We start from the raw sequence: 25,637 nt of genomic DNA on the forward strand, positions 1-25,637 counted from the left end.
TATGGCCCTGTTCCCTACAGAAATAGTAAACCAGTTGAATGCCCTCAGCAGCTTACATGGGGATGATGATGATGATGATCATGATGATGATGATGGTGGTGGTGATGATGATGATGTCCGTAAGCGGGTTCACAAAGCAACAGCTAAGCCTGCTGCTTCGTCCCAAGGTCTTTTTTTCACCTTTCTCTGACCACTGTCTCCATACAGTCATGTGACCTCTGTGAATTTCTTTTTCCACCTTCCTTTTTTTATATCCCCTCTGACTCTGAATCCCATCCTGTTTTGGTTGTGTTTTATTTTTGGTTTTCTGTGGTGATGTGTTGTCCAGTGTTGTGAACACATCGTCCTTATTTCCTCATGGTTTTCCAACCGTGTGCCCATCATTTAACTGCAATTGGTGGTGAACCAGCCAGATAAATGATAGTGAAATTATCCCTCTGTCCATATTTTTGCCTGCATCAATGAAACCTTTATCCATTCATTACATCACAGGCAAAATAGGACAACACTCCTGACATAGCTGGCTTCTCTTACAACCCTCATGGCCTGCAAGACAACCTTAAAAACCTTTCTTGCAATGTACTTTTATTTAAAAAGCAAAACAAAAAAGTAGGCACATTAATAATGACCATAAGATTTTTCAGAAGTAAAAATAATAATCAAACACATTTCTTGTAGAAAAAAAAGTAGATTTAGTTTGAAAATGCATAGTTTTGTTGTCTAAAATTTGACAAATGCTTTGTTTGCTTCTTTTTGTTTTCCCCTTTCTTAACAAATGGTACTGCAAATGCTATTTTGTTCAGGTGTCTAAAGCAATTTTTCATAAAGTAGTAGTATAGTGTCGGTAGGTTGTATAATGAATACAGGCAAATTGGCTTCTGCCTTGCAGTTTATTGTGGTTCCCATTAACACAAACGATACAGACCTCACACTGCACCCTTGTTCTTGTCATGGTCAAAAATAGATAGGTAGGAGGTGAGGAGGAAAAGCTCTCTCTCTTATCAGTAGCTGCCTCTCATAGTCTCGCACAGAGTTTTCCTCTCCTCCTAGATTCTCACAGGGTCCTGCTCGGTCACATTCACACTCGTTAAGTGAACTAGACTCTGGCATTGAACAGGCAACCTACAGTGAGGATGATGAAGATGAAGTGGACAAGTCTCTCCAGTGTTCTCGCTTCTCCATAGCAACTGCATGCTGCTTTACTGTCTCCCACAGTAACTCCCAAAGCTGTTCCCACAAAACCAGGGCTGTAGTTGGACTGAGGACCGCAGTGGCTCCTTTAACAAGAGGGATAATTCACTCAATTGAACGTCCATATTCTTGTGGTTCACTTCTGAGTGCAGAATTTATCTCATAAGTTTGTGAGTTGGTGTTACTTCTTCATTTGCCCTCGTTCTTTGAGCCTGACTCATTTTTGGATTTTGCCATAGAGCTCATTAACAAGCTGAACTTCCTGGAGGACGAGGAGCAGGAACCATTGCCTGCCATGAGCTCCAATCCTTTCCTTGAGAGAGAAGACCATCTGGACGGGAGCAACCACCTCAATCCATTTGGGGACCCTGACGAGGAAGGTACGTTTTATTCCTTCCCGTTTCAGAGATGAGAATGTGGTGTCAAGTTTTTAATGCCCTTTTTTGAGCTTTGGATGGAATCAGTGCATATCCATGACCTTTCCCCCAGATCCAGGTGAGCCGCAGGTCACGCAGCAGCAGGCTGGGGAAGACTCTGTCTACATCTATGATTCATCAAATCCATTCAATGAGCCAGAGGAACCAGAGACGCAGGCTTCCTCAGGAAACCCCTTTGATGATCCTGAGCAGGATGTGGACCTCGTCCCAGATCCAGAACCCCCAAAACCCAGACAGAGGAAAGGAGTCCGACCAGTTGACATGAGCAAGTATTTGTACGCCGACACAGCTGCCACCAATGAGGAGGAGGAGCTTGATGAGTAAGTAGTTCTATTTTAGATTTACACACACATGCACCGTCACACACACTGGAAAAGTCTACAGCAGTTTCTGTTTCATCTGAAATTGTCCTGATTGTTATTTCAATGCAGGTCAGAGTTCAAATTCTTTGTATGTCAAATCAGTTTTGCTTATTGAAATCAGTTCAAAACCCCCAAAACGTGAGGAAAATATACTTATAACAAGTCAAAACTCAATGCAAAAGTTGTATCCAATTGGAGTCTCATTCGTGAACCTCCTCTTCCATGTCCCCGCTTTGCGGTGAGTTTTAAGTTTGTGTGTGGCTCCATTGTCACTGGATTCCTCTTCTTTAATTCGTGTCACAAGCTTCACAGGCTCCACTGCTTTCTTTGAGTTCAACTAGTCATTATTTCAAGTGTTAAAACTGGGTGTCTGTTTATACAGATGAAATAAGGATAACACAATAACGGCTGCAATGGGCGTCTTAGGGAGGTTTGCACTCTCTGAGTGCTTTTCAAGAGTCGTACTCTTGTAAGGGTTGTTGATGTCGTGTCACTTACTACAGTCGCTCTCTCCTCTCATTGACGGTACTTGTAAGCACCTGACCTGGTCAGAGGGACGAGACGGCCCTTTTCAACAAGACAAGGGGCCTCTTGTTTCTCTGCATTCTTTTACCTTGTCCCCCCTCACACCCACATTTCTTCCATTCTGTTAAATGTCCCATTTTCCCTCATTCTTGTCATTGTTTTGTTTTCTTACACATCAGTCACGAAACCTCATGAACCAAATGTCTCATCAGATTACAATTCCTGTACAAATCCGTGTAGACCAATATAGTCTATCAAAATATTTTGCCATATTATTGCAAGCCCACAATCTTGTCTATACCCTAACATGCCAATTGCACAATCAATTGTGGAGTAACAAAAACATGTGCAATATTGTCCTCTATTCCTGTTGTAAAATAATTATTGTCCTGTGTTGTGAATTTGATGCTGCTGCTATCAGTTATATTTTACACTTTGATATCCATTTGACCTGTTAAAAAAACACATGTTGGTTTAAGACTGTTGAGCGTAGCTGTCAGAGAGACGGCCAGATGTTTGAGTTTTGTTTCAGCAGACAGGTTATAGACTGGTGCAACTCTTTGCTTTGTCTTCTAAATCACCAACCGTCCTCCGTGGAATAGAGTTCAAGAGGGCAGCTCTGTGTTTTGACTGCATTGCTTTCACATGTCTCTCAGCCTGTGCTGCTCTGTTTAAGCTCTTCTATAGCGTTGCTTGCTTTTCTTTTATTCACATCCTCCCCCCTCCTTTTCTATCAACCTGACACTCAGTAGTTCTGTCTTTCACACTGGTGGCAAGTCAGTCAAGTTCCCTTTCTTCTTACTGCTTCTCTCACCCAAACCCTCGCCCAGGCCGTTGTTTGTTTAGTATCGTTTGTTGCTCGTTGAGTGAGTATCCCAGAGCTGGTCCTCCTCTTTCACTGCGACATCATTCCTGAATATTGATATCATGCTGGTATGCGAGTGTGTGTATGCTTCATGCTCTTGTCTGTCACTAGTCTACCATGGTCACTGAGGATATGAGGTCACCTAGATTTGACCTCAGTGCACCTGCAGCTACTATTACTAGTTGAGTGTGTTGTCCTTTGTTTTGCAGCCCCTTATCTGCTCAATTTCATGATTCAATTTCAAATTTGAACTGCTGCTTCTTAACGTCAAAGAGACGTGTAACAAAAAAAACAGAAGGTGCAGCATAAATGAAACCCTGGTTAATTTGTGCTTTGCATCAAGTTTTTCATTTTTGTCCTGGATCTGGTGAATATCTTGCTAACAGATTGTATGGGTATTACGTGTAAACATGTTATTTAAGCACTTTATTGCATTTCCCACAATGTTAGATTCTTTTAATGCTCATTTTAATTTAACATTTCATTATAAATACAGCTGTCTGTGGTGGAACGTGAACAGTCGCGTAATGAATGGGAAAGCTAAAAAAATAGTCTTTATTTTTTGTGTTCGAATGAGAAATGGGAAGAAAGGACAGTTAATTTTGTAGTTTTGCTCTGACCTCCCAAGGGCCTGTTCTAACCCAATCTCAAATGCATATTGAGCAAAAGTTGAAAATGAAGTAATGACCGTCTTCCTTGTGAGAATTTTTATCTCATACTATTTTTTTGCTGCGAACCAGGTCCAATCCGTTTTATGAACCAAGGACATCGAGCCCCACACAAACCCCGCCGAGTCGACCCACCCATGACGTGGGCAGCAGCCAGAAGAGGAGGGCACCGCCGCCCCCTAGTTCCAGTCTTGGCATCAGTCCCGCTCCACCCGCTCTCAAGCCCAGCTCTGCTCCAGACGGGGAGAAAGCCCAGACAGTCGGGCCTGGCCCTGTGGCTGCTCTCATGGGAAGGGAGCTAGCCTCCTCTTCCCCCAAGGTAAACACAGTCTTTTGTTTTAAACAGTTGATTCTCCAGCACCATGATGGACAACATTAAGATTCCCTTATTATTGTGCCCGGTGTTTCATCTCCTCTTCTTTGCCAAGTTTCATTTCTGAATTTCCATACAGGTTTAGCGGTTTGTTTTTTTGCTTTCACACAGACTGTATTAAGTTGAGGTTATTAATGTTGTGTAGCCATAAAGTAAAGAAAAAGGCAGGGTGGTGAGGAGTAATGGAAAAGTAGAATTCCTGCCCATCCGGACACTTCCCATTAACTTATTCAGCTACTTGCATAGTGTCATGTAAAGATCCAGCAGCCCCGTCTTTCCGCCCCCACAATCCCATCTCAGGGCCTGTGCTCCTGAAACTCTTCTGCTTCTCATTTGAATGTAGGTATTTCTTTGTTGGGATGCTCGCATATGTTTATTTATTTAAATTAGGTAAATCATGACTGGCTGTAATTAAATGGCTGATGGTCACACACACTCATGGCAGGAGACAGACCACTGGTGGGGAATGATTGGCTGGGGGCACTGGGCTGGGATGGAGGGGGTTAAGTGAGTGAGTGTCTGCGTGCATGCCTGTGTGTGTAGAGACGCTCAATGGGCCCATGTGGGGCTTAAACACAGGGGGCTTAACTACAGCAGAGCGATCACAAGGGGGTGTTGACCCCCCACCCGCACACATCGGCCGCACAAACACTGTACAGTAACTTCAACCCACACAGACACACACTGCTCCCTCCTGAGCGGCTGGCTAGCTGACTGTTTTAGTGTCGCTGGGCGGTGATGTCGGTCGTCCATGTAATTATGGCACAGTGCCTTTATCACCCAACTGCAGTTGCGTGTGACCATGGGTGTGGGGGCCTAAACCACTTTAATTACCCGGAGCCAGTGGCCCGTGGTGGGCTGCACTTTGCAAAGGGATGCCCCTGCCTCACAGCAAAATATGAATTCAGAAAGATTGAGAGGATATTACGAAGTTAGCTTGTGTGCTTCTGGTGTGAAGCCAAATGTGATTTTGTATCTGTGTGTGTTGGCGATATACTTCATGTGATGCAAGTTCCATCAGTGCTGAAGCGTTGGCTTTAACTGTGAGTTTTTCTATAATGTTTCCATAATGTGTGGTTTCTCTCTCTCAAACTGCAGTACGATTACCTTCCTACCGGTTATAGATGTCTTCCCCTGCTTATTTAAAACTGTCTTTTGACTTGGTGGCTCCCAGTCCATCATGCAGCCTGGAAAGCTGCCTCCTCAGTGAGCTTCATGTTTTTCTGCAGCACATTTTCTCTGTGGATGATGGTCTTTGACGGTGGTGAGGGTCTCTATGTGAGAGCAGGCATGTTTCCGAGACAAGAATACTATTACTGCGATGTTCTTTGCAATATTTGACTTAAGAGATGTTAATCACGCTCCAAAGTAACAGTAGACGACTTCCTTGAACAGTCGAGTAGTGCGTGAGCCTGTAAACTAGACCCACAGCACTTGAATTTGAGAATATGGTGTAAAGCAACAAGCGCCACAAAGATTTAAAGTGGTGGAGGAATAAATAAAAATAGGATGGTTGGAGGAAATAAAGGAGGGACTGACAGGGATTTGGATAAAAAGCACAGCAAGTGTGAATGCAGTTTCGCTTTCACACCAAGCACTGTAACACATCCACACATCTTAACCATGTGGATCCTGTTCGATGACCTTTGAATGTATGAAGTCAGAAAGGATTAAGAGAAGGCATTCCCACTATGAGAAGCATGGGACCGACCAACACATCTCAGCACGAACGTGTGCAGAGTGTCGATGCACGTGTGTCTTTTCTTATTGTTGTCCCAGCCGCCTGAGGATTTTGCCTCTGCAAATGGGCTGGGAAGCAGCTCACCTCTACCTATCAGGTACAAGAGGTTTTCAGAAGTGCATTTGGATTGAAATGTACATCCACCAACAGGATGATAAAACCAGGTCTGGAACGCAGAAAGGGCCTGAACCTCAGTATTATGTGTTGAAAAATGACCCGCACTCTGATAAATAACGTGTATTTTCGTCATTGTACTGTAATAAATTGTTGACATAAGGTTTTGAAATCTTGTAAAAGTGAATTATCATAGGACTATAATCATCATGACATAATTTGTTCGACTCATTAATGTATACGATGATTAAAATGTACAATGGCATCGTTGTGTTCCCTCTATCCTCCATGTCATTGCATTAAAATCAACCCCTGAGTGACAGACTGGAGAGAATGTGAAGTCTACATGACATATGGTGCGGGCCCACTTTGCCCACACGCAGGTGTTTCACACTTTAATTGGATTAGCATCAACGCAGAGAATTTCCCTCTTTAACCATGTTGTTGACGATAATAAGACCAAATATATGTATTATTGTCAAGGATATTCTGTTGAGCTAGTGAGGAGAAAAAAAAAACTTGGCTGTAAAGCATGTTTCTGGAATGCAAATTGGTTGAAAGAAAATCTCTTATCTTTCCCCCAGGAGTTGTAATCGCCTGCCTGAAATATACAGTGGTAGTTTCACTTTAATGACATAAGCTAGATGTCATTGTTGTGTGACTTTTAAGATGATCTTTTAATTCATTCCAAACTATGATTGTATCGCTGTTTCTAATCGGTGCCCGGCAACAAACTATCTACTGGCTAAACTCTAAGACCAAACGTGTGAGTGAGAAAGTAGTTTCATTTTGCATTGTTCAGTGCAGTGACAGTCTTCTTTGTTGGGTTGTGACAAAATGTTCAACATCTGTGACCCTTGACTTTAGTGGCCTGAACCAACTCCGTCAGTGGGTTCAACTTAATTGTGATGGAACATCTAAGGATGATGCCATTAAAACGTTTCGATTATTAAATGTGTCGTGTAGAACAGTCATCGGGGCAGGTGTACTTCGGGTTAGCGTGTTTACCGAAATCTTCTCAATTCATTGTAAAAGTTTGAAGCATTTGAACATGTTTCCTCAAATATTTTGATTCCCATTTGTTGCCCTTTGACACGCCGCTGTCCTTTGTCCCGTCTACAATCCATAGATTCCTTTAGGCGTCAAGTTCAAGTTTAGCCTCTGTGAAGGAAGTAGGATGGAAATATCTGTGGGATTAATTTAAATGAACAGAGGGAGTTCCTGTTGGGCGGGTTGTGAGCTCCGTCTGATCTGATTCAGTCCATCTCCTCTACCCAAGGCTGATTTCACACCACCCAGTATTTCAGTTATCCCCTGCTCCTGCTTCTGTTTCATCTCAATTCCATAGTCGGAGCTCTTTACACTTAAATGCTCTGATCTTAAGATTTTCGTCGAGGCTCCGCTTCATGAATTATTTGCCTTATTTCCATATAAAGAAAAGTTATGTGAGCCAAAGTTTGAATAAGGAAGTTCTCTACCTTCTATTTCTGCTTCCCGAAGTGAATCAAATGCAAAGTTTTTGGAACTGACTTTTTGACACTTTTGAGATATCTCATTACTAATTGGAACCTTGTGTTTGCAGTGTATTGCAGCGTGAACCATGAAAATGTCTCTTAGGGGCCGGGAGGTTTTTGGTCATGTCCATTTGTTAAGAACTTATTGGGCAATGGTCATGATTTGTTATCCACTCCACTCACCATGGCAGACCGATTTAGCATCCTCTAAGCTGAAGACGTGGCGCCAATGGTTACTCTGTCATCCTTCCTTCAATCCTTAGCATGACGTCAAGACTCTTGAACACCTTTGGAGCAGGTGCCCATCTCCGAACAGAACAAACATTCTTCCTTCGTCCATCTGAGAACCATGGTCTTGGACTTAGAGGGCCTAATCCTCATTCCTTAAAAATTTGGCTGCAAATCATTCCAGTGAGACCTGAGGGCTGTGCCATCATGGAGTATCAGCACCGTATCATCTCCCTGCCTCAATAAAAATGAAGGGCAGGAACTGTAGTGAAGGTTGACTCCCATCTTCACTGGGAAGGAGCATATTACACAAGTCATGTAGGAACCAAACCGCCGGTTTAGCACCAAGTCATTGGACGACTTCGCTCGTAGAATCATCCCTACTCAAACCTCTTCACCGTGGTATGGCGGCTTACCAAGGAGAATACAGTCTCTATACGTTTTTATGTGAGTACTGCATGTGTATATTGAGTTTCTTTTGCGAGCATTTGCTCTAGGATGCCTTGGCTCTCTGTGAAGCACAAGTAAAGGATGTTAAAAAGCAATTGTGGGATCTTGCACGGTGTGGGAGTGAGACCAAATATGTCTTTTCTGCACTCTTACCCTTGACTGAGGTGGGAAAGAAGACAACACCAGGGGTATTTCTTCCCCCTTCACTTGAAGAGCCTGTGTGATTACGTATGTTAATCAAAGGGTTCAAATTAAATAGTGTGGAGGTTGCAGGAGCGCCTGTGCCAAAGGGAGGCAGAGGCCAGAGCGCTCCTTCTTTTCCTCCACTTTGTTTTACAGCCCATCCTTCAGTTCAGTGTACATCCAAATTGAAATTAGAATAAATTAACATTATTTAATTGAGTTCGCAGAAGGCTGCGATATTTCTTAATTAGCTTGCACCGAGGTTCGCTGCAAGAGAGGACCAGAGCCACGCTGTGTGAGGTTGCTTTGACGACTGAGGGGGGTGTTTTTGGATGTCGTCGGGGAGCCCCAGAGACAAGGACAGTCATCGTCTTCAATGATTGTCATGTAGCACAAGACTTCTTTCATCTCTTGTAAGTTGGTCCTTACGTTTTACTGGGTACTTCAGATGAAGGATTTTGATGTTAAATCATTTTGTTTTTTTACGCTTTATGCATGACCTGAAATGTAGTGGTCCTGCAGTGGGTTTTGAAAATTCAGTGCATTGGGCGTTTTTATAATATTATATAATTATAAGTATAGTTGGAGTCCGTTTCATTGGTGGTACCTCTTGGGAGTGGTAGTCATCGACTGTTCGCCCTGATAATGATTGATATCCGTGCTGTTGTGATGCATGATTGTTAACATTGTTGTCTGTTTTTCAAATGCCCGGAATATCGTGCTTAACCTGCTCTCTTACCAGCTGGGATAGTAGACTTTGGACTTAGACTTGTGAAACGAGTCTTTGTCCAGTACCATCTCATTACATTTGAACACCAAACGAATTCAAGTTTAAAAGTGGTCCATTACCAAAACTGAGCCACTGAAGCCTCACTCTCTCTCAGAGGCTTCATCGGCCTTAATAAGCTGTGTAATATTAGAAGAATAATCCTGAGGAGAAGTACGGAGAAGTCCGTTCCTCTCAATGTCGTCTTTTTTCCCTCAGACCCCCTCCCCATCCCCAACTTGCTGAATCGGAGTGTTCTGTCATCGGATCTTATGGGAGAGACGGAACCTAGTTTCTTAAGTGTTTCACTGGTAGGACTTCCTCCTTTTCCCTGGCCTCAGGACTCCGCTCTCTCATGGTCTCACTAATTAACCTCTAGAAAACCCATTTTGATTCAGTCTCCAGTGTCAATACTACACTTTTATAAAATCTGGTTGCCCACCTCTGTTGACTTATTGCAGGGCTGGCCGACCTGTGGCTCCCTCCTTCCCCAGTTTCATGCGACTCTTCACCAAATGAGCCGCCGAACTGGCTGCGATTTTGGCCAAGTTGCTGTTGAAATGATGGTTAAAAAAGTAGGCGCTATTTCAACGAGATGTCTAAATATTGTTCAAAGACTTTGACTTGCGTTTAACTTTGAAACATAAACAATAAACCTCGCTGCTCACTGCAGATGTGAGTCACTGTCCTCAGACTTGGAGCGTCATCAGATCCACGAACTACACAATTGACATGACTTAGTTCCACGTTTCACTTTGTCATTCCCAAAGCTAAAGATCTGGCATGTGTTTCACCTATTATTCATTGTTAATGGTGCTCAAGTCTGTTCAGTGGAGAGAAGATGAGACGCTCCTGTCTGCAGTGTCGCACACACACGCAGACCGGCGCCACGTTATTGGTGGCAATGCATTTAATGCATATAGCGCACACATTGCTATCTACGCCGCTTGGCATTTCCTGGAGGATCACGGTAAAATGTATGAATTTGAAAAATACTTGCACATGAGACGTACGCCGGACAGGGAACCAGCAACCTTGTGACACACAGGGGTGAGCTTTAACCGCTATACTGTCTTATGACTGTTAGTTATCAAAGGCGTATTGGGATGCATTTCCTGCCTATTTTGAGCTGTGTTTTTCACCTGCTTTGAAAAGCAGTGTATGTGCATCAATGGGCAATCTTAAGCTTGTTGTGTGCAATATGCGTTGATCCCGTTACTGTAATGCGGCTATCATTTCCCCACCTCTTCCTCTGTTGGGTGCATGTCGAGTTCACAAGTTAAGCGCTGCAAAGAGCTTGCTCTCCTCTATGCTCGTGCCGACTGATGTAAAAGGGCCTTCCGCAAAGCGCTGCTTGTAATCTGCCTTTGGTAAGTCCTCCTTAGTTTTATCTGCCAAGGATTACCTCACAAGCTGCAAGCAGGAGAGAACGAGGGAGGTGCAGAGGAAGGCAGGAAAATGAAAAGCAAGTCAAACAGAAAATGATGAAGATGGAGCAAAATGAAAACAAATCGCTGCGTAATCTCTGAATGAGGGAGACCTGCTTTTGAGTTGAAGGGAAGTTTCCCTTGCCACTCGTTTCGAGAGGGAATTGGCTAATCCCTCCATGATTGATGTCTGCTATGAGAGGCTCTATAGCAGACTAATAGGGCTTATGAGGATGGCCAGAAAGCCTTTTGTGTGCATGTGTATATGAGAAAGAAGCAAAACCTTTTTTGTCTTCTGTGCACTTCTATCCAGTGGCCACCGAGGCCAGGGGTTTGAATGACATAGCGGCCGAAGAAGGAGTAACTTTATCTTAATCTGGTCTTAATCTGCGTCAGTCCTCCAGGTGCGTGTGGGTTTAAACCCAGGAGTATCCAGGGTTTGAGGTGAAGTTTAAGGGGGCTTTGGTTGAAGAGATAAGTCTTTGCTCTTTAAAACTCTTTGGACCCTCTGAAATTCTTAGACCCCCCACACATTCTTGAGAGGGAAAAAAACTGCACCCACTTGAAACTGCCGTACCTTTCTGCAGTCATAATTAAGTGGTCGCTCCACTGGTAGTTAATTGAATTATACTCTTCATTTAAAAGGAATTCCAAAGTGCCTTTGTTAATTGCAAAAGCAATCTACTGTGGTCCTCCCTAGCAAATCATGTCCATGTCTTAATTGAGTTTGCGTGTGTAGGAATGCGTAGTCATATGTACATGGTGAGGTAACAAGCTTTTCTGTGTAGAAATAACAAGGTTTCAGATGTGGCCTTTTGCCTCTGCATCTCCAGCTGCAGTGCTGTTGGCTACAGAACAATCATGTTTCTCGGACTGTACCTGAGTAGAACAGAATCTTGCCCAGGATCCTGCCACTTTTGTCATTTGGTGCCTGTAATTGCTGAATTTAAGTCAACCTTTCTCCAACAATAAATTACCATTTCACATGGAATAATACTCCCATTGTTATGTATAAGCACAACTGCAGCTGCCACTCATAAAAAGAGTTATTAACTCTTGTCAGACATCATTAGTGACCAGCATGAACCTGTCAAAGTGATTGATCAAATAATTGATACTATACTCAAACAGGGCTTCAGCAATCAGTCGTCTTGCTATTGGTGTGGTGTGCATCCCACATAAAATCCCTGAGTCAAGCTGGTGAGCGGCCTAGTGGAGGCAGCTTTGGATTTTGAAGTTTTGGTTACGTCACCGGCTCTGCTCACTGAGCTTTCTGGGGAAGTTAAATTGCAGGTGTGTGAGATGTGAGTGAGAATGAGGGCCTGTGCTGCAGTGTTCCGAGATAGTTGTAGATAGCTTGTGCCACCTTTCTCAAAATTAGGAGCAAGTGCTGCTATATTGCTGTTTTCCTTTTTGTGAGTTGCCCCTTGACACTTGGAATGCCTAAATCAGATTTAAAAACTGTTGAATGAATCAGATAAAACTGACCAAATAGTATAAAGGAAAGGGGAAAAAAAAGACTTGGATGCAAAGCGATCATAGTGTCATGCACAACCAACATGTCTATTTTCAAGGTGACCTGACAGAGTCAGACTCTTGCTTCTTCTTATTTGGAATCTTTTATCACCTCCATCCCTCATTGTGTGTGCGCAAGGAGTATTCCTACGGCCGTACGCGTCAGTTTGTGTGTGTTGATGCATGTGTATTCTGATCAGGATTCTAAAGAGGTGACTTTGTAATTATGTTCATTTTAATTGGCTGTGCTATCATTCCTCTCATCGTTTTTGAAGCCCACCCTGAGCTGGACAATGGCAGTCTGCGGTGAGGCCGAGTGCAACTGCTGTGTCAAGTCTGTAATACCCCGAACACACACACACACACACGCGTTGTCTACATCCTTACCTGAGGAGCATAATTCCTAAAGTGGCCTCCTTAATGAGTTTTCTCTGCCCACGCTTAGATTAATTGATAAATGGCTGCGCTATCGGAAAAGCTGATCTCTGAATCCATTGCATCTCTAATTTGTTTGTTGAAGATGGCAGTTAAAGCAGATTAATGGGCGTATAGATTTATGAGACACCTTCCTCCTTGATCCTTCTTCTCCTTAGTCCCAAGCTTATTTATTGTGGAAGGATTGAGTCTATTGTGGTCTTCTTTGTTTCATTCATTTCATGCATATGGATTAGTTTGGACGGCACATTGTCCTCGTCGGTGAGATTTGATGACAGATGCTTGTCTTATACTGCCTGGCCAAAAAGGTACATGATCATTTTTTATATTTCAGTGGACAAAGTATTGCAGTCGCTCTACTGCAGTGTTGCATATAAGGCAAAGCTCTCTATTTACCTATCGATCTTCATCCCCACCCTCACCCATGGACATGAGCTATGGGTCATGACGGTAAGAACGAGATCCCAGATAGGTGAGTTTCTGTTGGGTGCTTAACATATTGAAGTGGTTCAAGAGTTGTGCCAAAGTTATTTTTGTGGTCGTAAAAAAAGATCTTCTGAATGTCTTCTGCTCTTTGTTGTGTTGTTTTTGTCGTCGTTGTGTTGGAGTGGAGGTTGACTTCTTAATACGTCCTCCATCTGGTCTGTAAATTAATGTAAATGCAGGTTTAGGTTAATTCCGTTTGTTTTTTGTGTTTGTACCAACGCAACCCAAATTGACCCCCCAGAATGAAACCACCTTTCTGCATATAAATGCAAAATATCCTCACTAGTCTGGAACCCACCAGGCAACACATCTTTTCTCCCCCCGCAACCAAAGCTAATTTGCAGAGGCGTGAGTGTGAGTAATGCTACTGCTGTTTCCATGACAAGCTAAAGCCAGCGCTTACACCGCATTATGGCCCTCTGTTTCACGTTAGATGGTTAAGCAAGCAGCCACACTGCAAGCTGGCACCGCCGCCTCTTTGTCTGCCACCTCCCCCAAACTGTTTCTTCTATAGTGATTTTTTTTTTCTTCATTTTATAGCGCTGAATGGGTTTTTATTTCATTTTCAGTGCGATGCATGTCCTGTGCTTTCACTGCTTTGCATGGTTATGCCTTTGGAGCTCAGTGAGCCTTGGAAGTGATTCTGGGAAAGGAACTGTTTTCTCTGCTTTTTACTTCTATTTTACATCTCAGCAGCCAACAGCCCACAGGCCCTCTGTCTTGGCCCGCAGGTTCACTGTTGAATGGGGAACATCTTCCAGTTGAATAACACACTTGGTCTACCATGTATTTGACATATATTCTTGTTTTGCCATTTACAAAACAACAGATAGGATTAGAATTTTGCATTTATGTATGTCAGTTTTTGTGTGGGCAGCTTGAGATGGATGCAAGTGGGAAGTGCTGGTCGAGACTCAACTGTAAGCTAGTGAGGCATTGACTGGGTAGGTTGGTAATGTGTTTAGTTTCATGGGTGGCTTTTCAAAGGAGGTGAATGTTAAGTTAGGTACGGAGAGGTAAGGAAATGTTGAGTTGGGGAAATGTGTAGGAAGATGAGCAGGAAGTGAGAACACGCTACAGATGTAGATATCGAAGGCAATGTGCAGCTTAGTCGATGTGTTTCTTGGAAGCATACGATTCGATTGATTTCACTGAATGTGCCAGGTTTGTTCCCAAATAAGACATTTGAAGTTATTCAATTCAGTTTGAATGAGTGTGAATACTCGCGTTACTGTCAAGTGCAGTTCTTGCGTGGAGCAGAGAATGGCCTCGCTGAAGCAGCTGCTTCTTTCACCTATTGAAGCTGTGCCCTCTCAGGTGTGGAGGGTTATCACTTTTCTCTGCCTGCTTACACACATGAAATGATGGTTGATTTAACTAAACAGTGTCTACATGCACAGTCACATACGCACACGCACATATTCACAAATGGCTCTCTTTGGGAATCAGCCCCTCCCCGCTGTGATTACAACAGTAATGCGATATTTCCTTTTGTATGTTAATGTGTATTTTTTCACGCTACGTTCTCTCTCCTCTCCTGTTCCTGCCTTTTGTCCCGCACTCCGTCTTCCCCTATTGTTCCATCCACTCCACATCTCCATTTACATAATTGAACTTTTGATTGGACTTTGCTTCCTCCTCTCCGCTCTCATGCAGACAGTTTGAAATCCGAAGCATAATTTCATGGGTAAGATGACGTGAGGTGATCGTTTTATTGTCTGCCACTTTGTTTTGTTCTAATGAGAAGTTGTTAGAAATATAAAGGCCAGATTAAACAAATAGCTGATTTTGGTTGGAGGTACAGTATAGTTAGAGCACACGTCGGTGCGTGGAGTGCAGCCATTCAAGTAAGAGCCTTTTACCAGCAGGACGGACGGCCACTTGAATGTATCAACCTCATCCTCTATGGTTTTCACTAACATGTACAAGTCTTGTGTTAGTTTGCCATCAGTCAGTTTCATTTTTTATTAGTGTTTGTGTGCTGTGGAGAAAGTTGATTTGAAGGGTCATTAAATTTTAATGTTTGCTAATTGTTATATTGTAGTCTGAGACTCAGTCAAAACTATGCTGCCATTGTCAGTGACCACCTCTGTGCCAACCAGACTAGACCAAACGCCTGGACAGTTCTCTCAACATTTGGTAGAAAAACTGAGTCCGGGAGTGAAAGTTTGCTGTTGTCAATATATGCATTAGTTTAGTTTAGATTTATCTCAGTTTGTTTGTGCAAAAGAGGCATGTCACCTGGTCACCTCACCTGGCTCAGTGAATGGCCCTTTAAGATTAGTATTTGAGTGCTATACAAGGAAGAGGCTGCCTTGGCTTTGGGCAAAGATGAAGAAGGCACCACCTAAATTACTCATAAAACCATACAATAATGAATAAAACATAATTGCCAAGCTGATAGCCTGTGAGTTACAATACTGCCTAAAACCCCCTGTATAAAATGTGATAGTGGTATCAATCATGTTGAAGTGTTTCTGAATTTCATATACTCTCTGCAGATATAAATTGATTGAAAATATGTTCTTATATTATCACATTTACATTTCATTTGAAATTAATTTGTCTCCAAAATCATGGTTATTGGTTAAATAAATGCAGAGATGAATCATACCTTCAGGTTTGTCCATCTTAAAATGTGGGATTTTGATCTTGGGTGCTGTTAAAGACCAAAACTGTGTTTTTCACCTCTGTGGATTTCATTTTTGACAAGCATTAGCACAGTTGGGCCACCAAACTTCTGTCACGTGAAATGAAGGGACTTGTGAACAACTGAAGCGATAAATAAGTTGATTTGTGTTGTTGCTGTTCTGAGCACATTGAGGAATGTTTGTAACCTCCTAATGAAGCTGGCAACAAATGTCGCCAGTCTGCAGCGTCTGAAAACAAAAGTCACTCTCCCCACTTGCCATTTCTGCACACTCAGCAATACTTGTCTAGCCGTATTGCTGAAGGCTTCTTGAGCGGATTATAAGTTTTAAAGAGTAGGAGATTCGACACCTCCTCAAATGTGACACTCTTTGACACTTGTTTGAAGGCATGAAAGTGAGATTGCTAAGACATGGACGCGCTCTTCTTTCCACAGAGTTGTGGGTTTATGTCATCGGGCTGCGGCCAGTTAACTTTCCATTGGAGCGTGTTTGCCCTGAAGTGAGAGACAAAGCTGCCACTTTGAGAATTTCACTTTCATTTGGTGTGACTTTTAGAAAGACGGATGGCTTGTGCCCGCCCACTTAAAACGTGAAATGAATGATGTAATGTAACTTTTATGTCCACTGGATTCTCAAAAGTTTTTCCTCTCTCATTTGACTTATTCATTAATGTTTTTTTTAGATTATTCATATTATTTCTACTGAAGCAGGTCAAATCTTTGTTTAGGCTTGATGATTTTGTCCAATATTTAAGATGGAATTTTACTTTTTGAATAGGATTGTTGTATCCTGCCCAAAATTGGTGCGTAATATATTGTATCATTGTGATATTATATTGACAATTTCTCTCATCTTTACCTGCCAACCTTGTCACTGTGCAGTGTTTCTCTTTCTGCTGCGTCATATGTGAGGTTGTAATAGAATCCCCTGTCTTGTACTTCTCGACCTGTGAGGACAATGCACAGTAGTCGCAGAAAAGGTGGGGTTATGTGCCACTGATAGTAATGAAGGCTGTATTTTCATTTTTCTAATGTGGAATGTTTATGGGCTGAGGCGATGCTCTGTGCTAATCCTTCCCTGGAGCTGAGCTAGCTTCGCCACTGTGTCAGTATCACACACTCACACACACACACTCACACACATCCTGTGACATTCACACAGAAAGATAAAACGCAAACACACACCTAATACATACTGCTTCCATGCACACTCCCCTTCGGCCAAAAGGAACAGCCATTTTAATCAGCCTGCGTTTTATTTTTTCTCAAGAAAATTTCTTGTTTGTATCTTAATGAAATGTGCCCTGGAAATATGATTTTTCATTCCATGTTCGATCGTCTGACAGTCTGCCTGAGGATTAACTTTGTTGGTGGGTCCATGGAACAAATGGTTTTAATTCAGGGACTGAAATTCTTTTAAAATATTTGAGGAAGTTACCTTTTTACTTATTTTAGGTACAAATTTATGGACACCATTTTTCAACAAAGAACGTCCCCGCCCATCCCTGTGGTAATAGATGCATCTGAGATGTTCACAATTTGCTTTATATTTCTTGATTGTTTCAGTTTGAAATACAAGTTTTACTTCACTCCAGCATGGCTAAAAGGCCCCTGCATTTTTTAGAGAAGCGGCTCTCTGATTTGCTGCTTTAGGAATGGTCTCTTTTGACTGTGACACCTGTGTGTTGATTATTGATCTCGTGGTCTGCTGGTGTGTGTCTAAGTGTGTGTTTTCCACAGGCGAGGGTCGACCACTCTGGAGTGTGCTGTGTGTCTAATTGCTTTAATAGCACCTGGTGTCTAATCCCAGGTAATTAGAGTGCTCAAATTAGACCGCTACTTTCCTCGATCACTTGAAAAGGAATAAATGGAAGGCCTGGAGGAAGGCCGCTGAAAACACATGCATGCTGGCGTACACGTGCACACACATGTACACACACATTTCTCCCTGAAACCAGGAGAAACGAGTTTGATTTAGTCAGCTAACAGCGTTGTGACGGACCAGCTCAAGTCACTTGTGCCTTTGTTTCCAGCTTGATCCTCCGAATATAGTCTGAATGTTTGTTGGGAAGCTGCAAAAACTCTGACTAGGTCTCTGAAAACGTGTCTTGAGAAGCTGCTGGGAAAGGTTAAGGCCCTCTTTTAAAGATGAGCCGGAAATGTCAAGTGTCCGCCCCTCGGGCTTCGGCTACCGTCTCTGACTGACTGCTGCAGGGACTTGCATGACTCACACAAGCATGCACACACTCACACGCGGGTTGCTACAAAGGTTACCAGTCGCTAAGAGCACTGGCCTCCAGTCTCTTTCATCTTGGCCCTTGTGGCATCTCGGCAGCCTCCAGGCTTCGTGGTCACAGGTTAAAAAAACGACAATTGAAGATCAAGAAACACCACAGATTACCGTAATGTCTTTAATATTTGGATCAGTGGGTACTACTCCTTGTGACACCAGTGATAAACTCATCACACATATTTTTCTGTTACATTTTTTTGTAATATTTTAGAATTGAACCAAACAAAAATCGATAGAATTCTTCTCCCAAGAATCTGTAAAACTACTGCTTTTTTATTTTTTTATGTTTTTTATATTTAATTTTACCCTGACCATCTTGAGAAGTTGTATCTTCTTCCTGTGATGCTTCTGTAGTGGGAATAGTGACCCTCCTGCTCACCTCAGAGGAACATGCTCAATGCTCTGTGTACATAAAGGTTTTTAAATCCTATAGAGTGTCTGACTGGCGTCAATTAGGGTTGGTTTTTATCCATATATCCTCGTCCTGATTTTCACTTGGGCAATGAAAAATGAAAGTGATGGTAATGGCTTTTCATAAGAGGGAAAAATTATTAAAATTTGTAGGAACTATTTAGCTCCCTCATCCAATGTGGCTGACTGATGCGTAGTGCTGAGAGACAAAGGAGGTCCAGTTTTGCCTCACTATAATCCATGTAAATGTTATTTGATAAGTGACGGGACTGATTTAGGCTTTAAAACAAAGTGGATCAGGATTGTTGGCACATAAATGTGAGGCTTTTAGATCATTAAACCACTGTCGATAACTCTGTCATTGAGTTATGATAATGTTCATGTTCAACTATAAAGATTTTTTACACTCGGCATAATTTTGTCTTGATTCCAAAAGAGAACTCAAAATTGATTCCTCTTGGTGTATGTAGCATGACATGGCCAACAGAGGGGGCTAGTGGGCCACAGAGACGGCGGTGGTTGAACTGAAGAGAACTGCCTTCTTCTCCGGAACCCTTCTGTGTGTCTTTGAAAAACACTGCAAACTCGTTACAGGGATCACAACCGACCGTGGTAAACATATGTCTGTCTGTTTATTCACTCTTTAATGAGTTCATGTTAAGTGAAGATGTGACTTTGACCGGTCATCAATCAGCAAGCCAGTCAACATTGTGATTAACAGCATGACATTAGATGGGAAAGTCAACATGGATCGGAGTCGTGACTTTTGTTGTCTGGTTTGTTTGTGTCTACTGACTGAATTCAACTAAGCATCTGTTTTTGTGATTCTGCTGGTCCTCTGTGGGATCTATGCAAGTCTCTTGCGAGTCACTAACATGATGATATCTGCTTTGGTGAAATGCGACCCATCACCATTTCACCTTTTAGCCATAGCATTGGCAGAATCTGTGAGGAGTTAATGGACTGCTGCTGTGGCCCAACTCTACTTGTCCCCTCCTTTCTTGTATCATTATTCCGGTGACACAGTTTCTTCTCTCCTCAGCCCAGCCCGGTACCAAGTCCGGTTCTCGGGGGGAAACCCAACGCCAGCCAGTCTCTCCTCGCCTGGTGTCGCGAGGTCACCAAGAACTATCGCGGAGTCAAAATCACCAACTTCACCACGTCTTGGCGAAACGGCTTGGCATTCTGCGCTCTGCTGCACCACTTCAGGCCTGATGCAATGTAAGATGGAAACGAACGTGCTGGTGCACCAATCACACTCATGAAATCAAACGTGCTTGTGTGCCGAGTTTGTTTTCGCACCTCAGTGTCACATTTGCTTTACATGACCGCTTCACAGTTGTTCATCCATTACTTCCGTGTCGACATACACAAATCTATGGTCTATATAATTTAAACGTTTAAACGTAAATATTTGCTTAGATAATAGAATACTGGTACTTCAAATATTTGACTCTGCCCTGTCAAATGGCTCCGAGTTATTGCTGGTAGGTTCACAGAAATTCAGTGACCTGTAAGTATATGATCGAGATTTTGTTTTCTTGTTCTGCAAAGCCATTTTTTTATTAAGATGTTAAACCAGAACTTCAGAATTTAGTTTCCTGGGATGATGTTTGTGCTACACAGAGCTAACCATGCAACTCTGTTTATGAAAGGAATAAAAAAAAATCAAATTTTTCGTTCCTCAGTTTCATAGTCTCGGTGACCATAATGTTTTCTAAATCATTTGTTTTGAAATTGATGGTCATTTACACAAACAGAAAAACAAAGTGAGAATTATGGTTTTTGCAATAGATTATGTAATAAAAAAAACCCTACTCTTCTTAAATACAGTTACAATACTGTTTTATGCTGGCGACAAACTTAAGGGGCAAAAATGTTGCTGGCAACCCTGAAGTTATTGTCTCCACCACTAATCCAGCCCTCAACTGGCAGAACTTGGAGACAGTAAGAGACTGTGCGGTATTAATATGCATCCCTTTAAAGCAGGCCACTCCGCATTTGGTCCCGGGAATGTAACAGGTTGTCGTTGTTCACCATAGTTTAATATATCCGGCCATTAATGATGAACCAAACCAACCGCCGCTGAACCCACAACATTGAGTGTTTATGATTATGAAAAAACTGTCCAGAGAACGATTGTTGATGTGATAACTGTAACCAAGCCCGTGTGTTAGATGGCTCTCTGATGTCACTTTACTTTTCTGAAACCATCTAAACCATTGTTTCTCTCCTTCCCCCCATCTTCCTCCCTCTCTTCCCTCACCCTCTGTTTTCCCAGTGACTACAAGTCACTCAATCCTCAGGATATTAAAGAAAACAACAAAAAGGTCAGTGTGACTTCATCGCCCATCGCTCACCTTCCTCACTGTAACTTTAGGCTCACCCGGCCAATAATCCCTAAATGCACCATGGTACATGGTTTAGGAAGTAGGAGGTAGGAAAGTGGGTGATTTACTCATGTTTTCACACCACAGCCAGATTTCCATGGCAGTACTTATAAGACTCCCCCCTGCTGGGATATGTGGATGAGGCTGCATGTGACCAATGCTGTCTTGGTCACCTAGCAGAGGGAAGATGGTATCTGGACCCTGCTGGGAGATTATTGGGCAGCCTTTGCAGCTTTGTGTTTGGTGTAGTGTGATCACAATACCAGCATCTTTTGCTGACCGTGGTGTAATTAACTTCCTTCCCCCGTCGAATCTCTTACACTCGTATAGTAGCTTTGCTTTGCTAGATATAAGTTATCGCCACTTAAAATATACAAAATGGCCATCGTGTACAAAGCTCCGGTTTTAGAAGAAGCAACAATGGCTGATGCTCAATGCAATTGTTGGAGTTTCAACTGAAAAAAATATAAATCACAAAGCAGAAGCCACTCATGTGTCCTCTTAGTGAGGTGGAGATGGAAACCACCAGACAGATTCTGACATCAAAATTGATGTGCACGTACGTCCACTCCTGCTATAATTATGCTAACACTCAGATTTTAAACACTGTCAAATAATTCTAACGTTTATGGGGACCTGCAAATATTTCCAAAGACTTCCAAAGACAAATATTGCAAAGACTTCCATTTGTGGTTTATGTAGTAATGTTGCAGCTGAATGTTGTGTTGTAGCATTTGGATTTGTTTTGTGTTTGCTGTGAGCTTTCCCTTCCCTACCTCAGTTTTGTCTTTATGGCCCTCCAGTTGATGCTGCCAGCCCATAAATCCATAGTCATTCCTGCTTCAAGCAGGTTGTTTTCTCACTGCTGATGCCACCTCATAGCCCTTTTGTCAAATGCTTGGCCGTGAAAAGTGAATATCACTATCGCGTTTTGATGAAACGCTCTGGAGAATTCAATGAAAGCTTTTGCTCCTTCACTCTGTGCAGCTCCTTCTTTATCATCAACTTATTTTGAACTGAACAACGTAACCCTTTCACAGCGCTACAGTGTAAACCTGTCTACCTTTTGTCATATTTTTTGTTTAACATGTCAAATCACTCAATCTGCAATTATAACTTCTCTCACCTCTGGCTAATAAAACACATCCGCACCGCACTGCAGTGCAAATAAACACAAACGGCATTGCTTCCAAATGCACACACCTGCAGACACACCAGCGCCCCGGTGCCCTCGACGGCCCTGAGGGGTACACAGAATGATATGCGTCAGGTTCCTGCAGCTTGATTTCCTCTCCTCATACACACTCTGGCTCAGCGATAACCTCTGGTGGCCCTGTTAGGCATGAATGCTACCCTGTTGACAATAACCACAGTGGAGGGAGAGCTGGAGACCCAATCCCATATCTGCTAACTCCCCCACTCCCCCCTCCAGGTGTTCAAGTAGCCCTGAAGAAATTGGTTAGATAGAAGTAATGTGGGAATATGCCGTATAAGATGATAGCTGGAGAATAGTGGCAGCTCTGCACTGGCCGCGCTGCGACAAGCATTCTCTGAAAGGTTGACACGGAAATTCTGCTACTGCAAGCGAGTACTGATGCTACAGTCGAGAAAAAGGCAAAGCCATCGTCTTGGTGAACATCAGAAGTAGGGGAATGAATTGGGTCTTGAATTGGCCTTCCTGCTCTGGACCTGACTGTGTAGTTCTGGTCCAGCAGCTTCCCTTTATTTCTTTGGGCAAGAATCACTGTGACTTGCAGACATTCAGAACCAAGTGTTCCCATCAGCTGAAGTAGAAGCACATCTGACCCTGCCCCTCTTTAGGCATCCAAATAGAAATGCTGTATGATGTCATATGAAACATGTGAACTTCAATGTCATGTCAGCATCTCTCATAGTTTCATGGTCTCAAAAAGTCTTTGCTTTGAGTGACTGGGCCTGGTTTCTCCTAGTTCCGGACATGTCCAGCTTGGGATCACAGTGAAAACCTTTGGCAACCTTTTGCACCGCAACCACTTGTGACTTCCTCTTGTGAAAGTCATGCGCCAATTCTTAAGAAGAATGTCATGTTTCTCTGGTCATGCCCAGATTGAAACGTGATTCCAGAACCAAATATTCAGGTGTTTTAGTCACATTGTTGTACCGTACGAGAGACGTGAATCTTCTATGTTAAATGCTTCATGTGTTGGAGTTGGTCCACACAGCATGCGTGTGTGTGGCTACTTGCTTTTTTAGTAGAAAACTGCACCATCCTCTGCTTTTCATGGTGATTTGATCGACGTGCCCTCTCCTCCATTCAGTCTATCTGTTCGGAGCCCAGACAGTGCTGAATTATGACAGATAAGAGCAATCAATAATGGAGGGGGCTGGGAACAGACGTGAATATTTAGGAGGTTTGCTGCCTCTGAAATGTTTTTGTTATCTAGCAGTACGTCAGCACTGGTGGATTGATTTCGCACGTTCAGGTTTGTGGAGTCACCGATTTGAGAACTTGTGCCTCGGCGACACCCGTGTGTTTGCTTTTGTTTGTGTTTATGTGTGTGATGAAGCCGTGAAGAACTCATCTGCCCGGACATCTGATAGTGCAGCACCAAGCATCAGAGCCAAACGCTCTGAGCACCAGCGTTGCGGGGGATGGGATATTTGATTGACAACGATAGATACCTGTCAGTCACTGAGAAGGAGACGAGGAAAGAAAAAATGTGTGTGGTGGGGGGGTGAAAACAGGGGCCTGGGGCAGCTGGCTCTGGCATTTAGAGCAGATTCAACGCTTCATGTGGAATATTGCCGTTGGGTCCGCCAATTGTGTTGATGTTGTGTTACATACAACCCACAAGGTTTGGCTTGGAATACTGCTATTGATTCAGCAAGCAATTAATTCTTTCATTTGCAGTCTTGGGGATGGAAATAGAGCTGAGTCAGAGTTTTTCTGACCAGCTAACCCTTAACTCAGTGATGATATTTGCTTCACTCTTTTCATCTGTTGGAGAACTGGAGTGGTGCAGCACATCTTCTGCTTGCAGTGTGGTTTCCACAGGTGTGTCCAGAGAGTCCACCCTGCATGACAGCGTCTCAGACCAAGCTGTCAATGCTATCTTAATGGGTTGGGAAAAAGATTGTCCTTGATTCACTCATTGACATAATGGCGGGATTAATTGGTCTAACTCAGGATAAACCTGGCACCAAACATAATGTTAGTGACAGTGTTAAAGGTCCCTAATTTGCTGTTTGGTCTTTGGGGTGTTGGGTGCCTCAGCACACATGGGAACCTGCCATTCATGTTCGAGTTGAATATGGATTTCCTGCCGAGAAGCTTCTGTTGGCCTCCTACGTTAAACACTGTGTTGCAGATAGACAGTCACATTATTGGATCGGTTTAACATGAAAAAATGCTCTTAGCAGCTGCCAATAGAGGACCTCTGTACAATGTGGTGTATTCATCATCCAGTCACCCAAGTGATGTCTGCTTCTTGCTTTAATAATGAATCAAAATGAAATATTTCTCTCCATAATTGTGCACTGTGAACAGGCCCATAGCCATAGGCCGGTTCAAGGGGCAGAGAGACTTTGCTACTCAGGATCATCCCACAGCATCTTGTTTGAGATTTTGAGTTGTTGAAGGAAGGACATTGCTTCCTTCAACGCAGCAGCCATTACTGATGCGTGAACCACCACTTTCTTTTCTACCATTTGACCTTGATGATCAAGCTCAACTTCAGCTTCCCAGTTAGCCCAGCGGATCCTTCCACAGTACAGTAGCCAAATATTTTGTTTGTTTCTATGCATAGCTAAGTTATTTGACCTTATTTATGTTAAACAAACTTTCCCTCAGGGTCTAGCCTACTAGAACTGTCTGTGTTTACAGTTTTTTGCCATTTCTGAGAATATTTGAATATAACAAGTCTTGAAACTCTAACGGCTATGTTTCATCTTCTTTATGGTGTTTTAGTATGCAGACTGCTCACTGGCCCCAAACCTTTTTTCCCTGATTGAATTGCCTCGCAGCTTAAAAAGAACACACCTCTTCAGTAGACTTTCCTAACTGGCAAAATAAAATATTGGTACAACAAATATATGTTGTACCGGATACATTTCTTCTCTTTGCTTATGAAAAACACGAAATTAGCAAAATAATTGATGGTTTGTGAATGTGAACAAACCCAACTGTCAATGTCTTAGAAGTTCATTTTATCATTAGTGGTCGTGTCTGCTGTAATAATAACTGCTTGATTTGTTAGGTCTGGCTGCATTGTTTGTGGCATCTTTTCATATTTTTCCACTATACATTTGACAGTATATCTACATCTTAGAACTCTTGACAATGCGGTGGGGAGCATTTTTTGTGTGCAGGAGAGAAGAAGACCCGAGGACTCTCTCTTTACCATCACACTTTGTTCTCGCCTTTTGGCTTTTGTTCCTGTTCAGATCTAAGGTTGTCCGCTCTCCATTCAAGTCCACCCTCTGCAGGAGAGGAACAATGCAAGCACACTTTGCTCCTGTGAATGCATGTTAGAAACCCAATCAGGCACTCTAACTCCTCATTTTCACCTTCTCTTTTTTCATGCATTCTGTCTTGACCTTTTTTCAGGGGGAACTTAAAGGCTTGAGAGAAAACG

At 42.8% G+C, this 25,637-nt stretch overlaps 1 protein-coding gene across 6 annotated transcripts in view; it reads left to right on the forward strand.

Moving 5' to 3' along the window:
- The window catches only part of ehbp1 (EH domain binding protein 1), a 122,880-nt gene that overhangs the window by 29,629 nt on the left and 67,614 nt on the right, over positions 1 to 25,637 (forward strand). For 4 of the 6 annotated variants that reach the window (XM_053875733.1, XM_053875732.1, XM_053875736.1 and 1 more), the window contains exons 8-13: positions 21 to 167; positions 1,431 to 1,571; positions 1,681 to 1,948; positions 4,121 to 4,367; positions 19,677 to 19,855; positions 20,916 to 20,964. In XM_053875733.1, the coding sequence (XP_053731708.1) occupies positions 21 to 167; positions 1,431 to 1,571; positions 1,681 to 1,948; positions 4,121 to 4,367; positions 19,677 to 19,855; positions 20,916 to 20,964 (1,031 nt within the window). The remainder of the gene's footprint in view (positions 1 to 20; positions 168 to 1,430; positions 1,572 to 1,680; positions 1,949 to 4,120; positions 4,368 to 19,676; positions 19,856 to 20,915; positions 20,965 to 25,637) is intronic. The other 2 variants (XM_053875735.1, XM_053875738.1) reach the window with 1 other exon arrangement.

Source organism: Synchiropus splendidus, chromosome 9, assembly GCF_027744825.2.
Source record: "Synchiropus splendidus isolate RoL2022-P1 chromosome 9, RoL_Sspl_1.0, whole genome shotgun sequence".
Classification (NCBI taxonomy): domain Eukaryota; kingdom Metazoa; phylum Chordata; class Actinopteri; order Syngnathiformes; family Callionymidae; genus Synchiropus; species Synchiropus splendidus.